The sequence below is a fragment of the Ixodes scapularis genome, unplaced genomic scaffold, assembly GCF_016920785.2.
Source record: "Ixodes scapularis isolate PalLabHiFi unplaced genomic scaffold, ASM1692078v2 ptg002456l_1__unscaffolded, whole genome shotgun sequence".
NCBI lineage: Eukaryota > Metazoa > Arthropoda > Arachnida > Ixodida > Ixodidae > Ixodes > Ixodes scapularis.
Window position 1 is genome coordinate 115,526 of NW_024610248.1, and position 5,007 is coordinate 120,532.

General features: G+C 48.2%; 1 protein-coding gene across 1 annotated transcript; it reads right to left on the reverse strand.

Moving 5' to 3' along the window:
• Positions 1–1,425: 1,425 nt before the first annotated feature.
• LOC8039627 (probable GPI-anchored adhesin-like protein PGA18) lies at positions 1,426–3,289 on the reverse strand. The gene is made up of 7 exons (XM_040221465.1): positions 3,186–3,289; positions 2,340–2,508; positions 2,108–2,219; positions 1,851–1,925; positions 1,721–1,795; positions 1,594–1,668; positions 1,426–1,538 (listed from the first exon to the last, which is right to left on the reverse strand). Exons 1-7 carry the CDS (start codon positions 3,287–3,289, stop codon positions 1,426–1,428), a joined length of 723 nt encoding a protein of 240 aa, XP_040077399.1.
• Between the last annotated feature and the right edge of the window lie 1,718 nt (positions 3,290–5,007).

Sequence of the window (5,007 nt, forward strand, 5' to 3'; positions counted from 1 at the left end):
CTTCAACCTCAGCTTAACATGGCTCGACAGCAGCTGGAATACCTCCTCGCTGACGTGAGGGCGAACCATGTTGAGAGCTTCTGAAGTTGTCCGAGGCGCCTTCTGCTGCTGCTTGCGCAATCTTGCGAGGGCCTTCCTATACTTGGAAACTTTGGCCTGCAGACGCCTTATAGTGTCCTTGGATTATATTGCACTATTCCAGACAGAAGGCGCTGAAGTTCTTGAAAAATCAGAAGCAGAAAATACAAATTAGTGAGTTAGCAAAGCAGACATGCTTACATGATGAACACAATCAAATGTACTTGATACCGACGTAATCTAAGGGTTATAGATGATCTGCCCTTAAACTACAAATAATTAAAATCCATGACGAACTTGTCGTTAATGATATGCTAAATAAATTGAGTACGTTTTAATCTTCCATAAAGAAGATTAAAACATACTCAACCATAAAAAATACATTTGCAAACCACAAGGAAGGCAATATTTACACTCAATGATGGCAAAAAACGTACATGCAATACTTTTAGATTCTAACTGAAGGTCTCTCTTACCATGGGCACCCGTTGAAGAAGCCAAGGGGCAGCCGGTGGAGGGCGCGCTGCCAGGAGTGGTCACCTCCATGTGGTCTGCAGGAGTTTGCCGATTAGATACTTGTTGTTTCCAAATGAAGGTTTCTCTTATCATGGGCGCCCATTGAAGAAGCCAAGGAGCAGCCGGGGGAGGGCGCGCTGCCAGGAGTGGTCGCCTCCATGTGGTCTGCTGGAGTTTGTCGATTAGATACTTGTTGTTTCCAAATTAAGGCCTCTCATACCATGGGCACCCGTTGAAGAAACCAAGAGGCAGCTGGTGGAGGGCGTGTTGCTAGGAGTGGTCGCCTTCATGTGGTCTGCAAGAGTTTGTCAATTAGATACTTGTTGTCTCCAAATGAAGGTCTCTCTTACCATGGGCACCCATCGAAGACGCCAAGGGGCAGCTGGTGGAGGGTGTGCCGCCAGAAGTGTTCGCCTCCATGTGGTCTGCAGGTGTTTGTCGATTAGATACTTGTTGTTTCCAAATGAAGGTCTCTCTTACCATGACCAACCATTGAAGAAGCCAAGGGGCAGCCGGTGGAGGGCGTGTTGCTAGGAGTGGTCGCCTTCATGTGGTCTGCAAGAGTTTGTCAATTAGATACTTGTTGTCTCCAAATCAAGGTCTCTCTTACCATGGGCACCCATCGAAGACGCCAAGGGGCATCTGGTGGAGGGTGTGCCGCCAGAAGTGTTCGCCTCCATGTGGTCTGCAGGTGTTTGTCGATTTGATACTTGTTGTTTCCAAATGAAGGTCTCTCTTACCATGACCAACCATTGAAGAAGCCAAGGGGCAGCCGGTGGAGGGCGCGCTGCAGGAGTGGTCGCCTCCATGTGGTCTGCAAGAGTTTGTCGATTAGATACTTGATGTTTCGAAATGAAGGTCTCTCATACCATGGGCACCCGTTGAAGAAGCCAAGGGGCAGCTGGTGGAGGGCGTGTTGCTAGGAGTGGTCGCCTTCATGGGGTCTGCAATAGTTTGTCGATTAGATACTTGTTGTCTCCAAACGAAGGTATCTCTTACCATGGGCACCCATTGAAGACGCCAGGGGGCAGCTGGTGGAGGGTGTGCTGCCAGGAGTGGTCGCCTCCATGTGGACTGCAATAGTTTATCAATTAGATACTTGTTTCCAAATGAAGGTCTCTCTTACCGTGGGCGCCCATTGAAGAAGCCAAGGGGCAGCTGGTGGAAGGTGTGCTGCCAGGAGTGGTCGCCTCCATGTGGTCTGCAATAGTTTGTCGATTAGATACTTGTTGTTTCCAAATGAAGGTCTCTCATACCATGGGCAACCATTGAAGAAGCCAAGGGGCAGCTGGTGGAGGGTGTGCTGCCAGGAGTGGTCGCCTCCATGTGGTCTGCAATAGTTTATCGATTAGACACTTGTTTCCAAATGAAGGTCTCTCTTACCGTGGGCGCCCATTGGAGAAGCCAAGGGGCAGCTGGTGGAGGGCGTGTTGCTAGGAGTGGTCGCCTTCATGTGGTCTGCAAGAGTTTGTCGATTAGATACTTGTTGTCTCCAAATGAAGGTCTCTCTTACCATGGGCACCCATTGAAGACGCCAAGGGGCAGCTGGTGGAGGGTGTGCCGCCAAAAGTGGTCGCCTCCTTATGGCCTGGAAAAGTTTGTCGATTAGACACAGGTTTTTGCGCCTAAAAACTGGTGCTACGTTTTGAAGCAATGGAAGCACTAATGTCCACAAACGAAATACACCCCTATTAATACACTTCACGTGCTTGGAGAGATAAACAAAGCATTACCTTGTACTGTGCCTCGGAGTGAACAGAAGGCACTGCCGTTCTTGTCAGCCTCGTTTTTGCAGAATCCATGAAGTCTCGTGCTAAGAAGTGATCGCTACAGATGCGATACTTCATGAACAGCTCAGTCGCTTGTTTACCCAGAAGGTCGTCCCTGTTCGCATACTGGAGCCAGGCCTTCGACCTGCAACATGTATTGTTGTTCACTATTGTAAAAGGGGCGCCTCGGTCAAACATAGAGCTGCCTGGCAACGGTGATCTATATATTTTGGTGCCACTTGAGATTGATAAGTGCAAAAATATTGCCTGAAAGCATTCCAGTAGTATAAACGCGCACATACATCATATTTCCGATAGCTCAAGAGTTGCGGAAGGCTGCAAACACAAAAGTAGTAACCCAATCACTATTATTACCACGAGACCAATGGAGTATTGAGTACTAAGTCGGTGTTGACGAACTGGCCCAAGTAAACTTTTCCTATGCCAGAAAACAGTGTTTTTCTCGCAAGCTAGTGCTTTACAGCTTTTGCATGAATTATGATGTTTCAACACGTATATAAAACAAATAATCGACTCTTTAGCACAATCTCAATCGAGTCCTACAAAATGTATAATTTTTCGTGCAATTCGCTACTTGGCAACCAAAATTTAGTCAAGATCACTCTCCACGATTATTCACTACACAGTACTTAGGGCGAAGTGGAAAGTTTCCAGTCGCCTTCGTTACGAACAGATAAAAAGCTTTTTGCAGTCATAAAACGAGATTTGATCAAACATTATGTTTTCTCGCCCATACACTTTCATAGGTGAACTGTGCACTCAGTACGCTGTTAAAACAAACACAAAAGGAGACTTTATCACCTGTCGTCCCGGGGAATCCGAAAAAACTTCGTTCCTGGCTTCTTTCGCGTTCTTCCATTGTTTCTACACCAGGCTACGCAGCAGTAGCCGCCGTAACCAAACATCCCGGTGACAAGAGCTATACAAAAAATTTAAAACACTTGTTACCGTAAAATTATAAAAACTGGTACCTATACTTTCTAAACTTTTGGGAAAAAAATTTCTTCTTTCGACCATAAACTGTGGTCTAGTTAGCATTGTGGGGCCGTGATGCAAGAAAGTACAACGGTACACTCGAGGTTAACATATGCACACTTTAACAACCTAAAACCCTTACTTGTATACCGCACGTTAATATCTCGCTTTCAGCAAGTCAGCGTCCAATGCTCAATTCTCGCAACCGTGTAAACCTAACTTTGGCAGGCTTGCAGTTAAACGAGCTTGAGAAAACAAATGGAGCCATGGCGGCAGTCAGATGTTTGAAATCACGCATATTTTTAATTTGACATCGTTGTACTGCTCGCCAGCTCCAAACAGCTCAAAGTAGAAAAAGCCGGTACCATGGGTCGGCGTACTACGCCGCTTGCAAACAAACACACTCCAAACCCCACAAAAACAAACAAAATACGGGTTGAACAAAATATCTCACTTCACCGCAACGGAAGAATGACTAGAAACCCGCACGAGACAACAAGTCGCGGAACCCGCGGAACCAACTCAACCCACACAACGAGGCAAGAGACCCAGAACACCCAGGCCAAGCAGCAGCCGAAGTATCCGCCCTCCGTCGAGTCCACGACTCCGAAGCCAACAGTCGCGCCGCAGCCATAGCCAACGCCGTTGAAGTCGTTTTTGAAAGTTTTCAAAGTTCGTAATAATTTTTAAAGTTTACTCTATACAAAAAAAAATATTTATTAATTTTTTATATCTGCCAAATGTTCAGGAATAGTGGCCCTGTTGCGCCTCTTAACGGCCAGTAGAGTCCATAACCCCTGGGCCGCGAAATAGCTTGAGTGGCCACTCTTTACGTAGTACCATATTTCTCTATGCCCAGACGCTCACGGGGGGGAAGGGGGGGGGGGGGGGGGGGGCTGCGTCGGCCTGCGCCGCTGCTTCCCGCCGCGGGCTTCTTCGCTGGTGTGCCGACTGCCGTTTCGCCGGCATCGGTCCTGTTTACCGCGGTATGTGAGTATATACTTCGTTTCAGCTTCGGTCCAGACGCAACCAAAGCTAATGCGCGAGCTCCGGGCTTTCAGCATCCCTGCCAAGCACGCGCGCTCGTGCAGTGCAAGCACTGTTCTAGGCCACATGCTCGCGCTTGTAGCATCGGCTGCGTCTGGACCGAAGCTGAAATGAAGTATAGTGCCCGTAATGTGAGAGCCGTTTGTCCATACGTCACTTTGCCGCTGTTGGTTTCCATCTAGCCGAGACAGAAAACATCGCGCGACGAGTTGACCGCGCCGCGAGTGACGAAGCAACAGCAAACATGACGACGGTTTGTGCGATTGCTTTGGTGGCTCCGGTGTTGCGTGTCTTCAACGTCCTCGCGAGAAGATTCCCCTGCCCTTCGAAGTTATTGCAAGCACCACGAGTGGCGCGAAAAATGTGGAACCATCGTCTCAACTATAAATAAGCTGGCCTTCACGAGCAACGACGATGCCGAGCAGGCGCTCGGCACAGTTGTGTCGTCAGATGTTCTACAACGCCGAGGTATTTTCATTTATCATCTGGAATGGCTTCAAGAGTGGGAAATTAATCTATTTCGCGGATTGTTAACGCCGAGGCGAGTGCCCTCCGTTGCAGTGCTGTTGTCGCGCAAAGTGCAGTGAAAACTGGGTGGCGA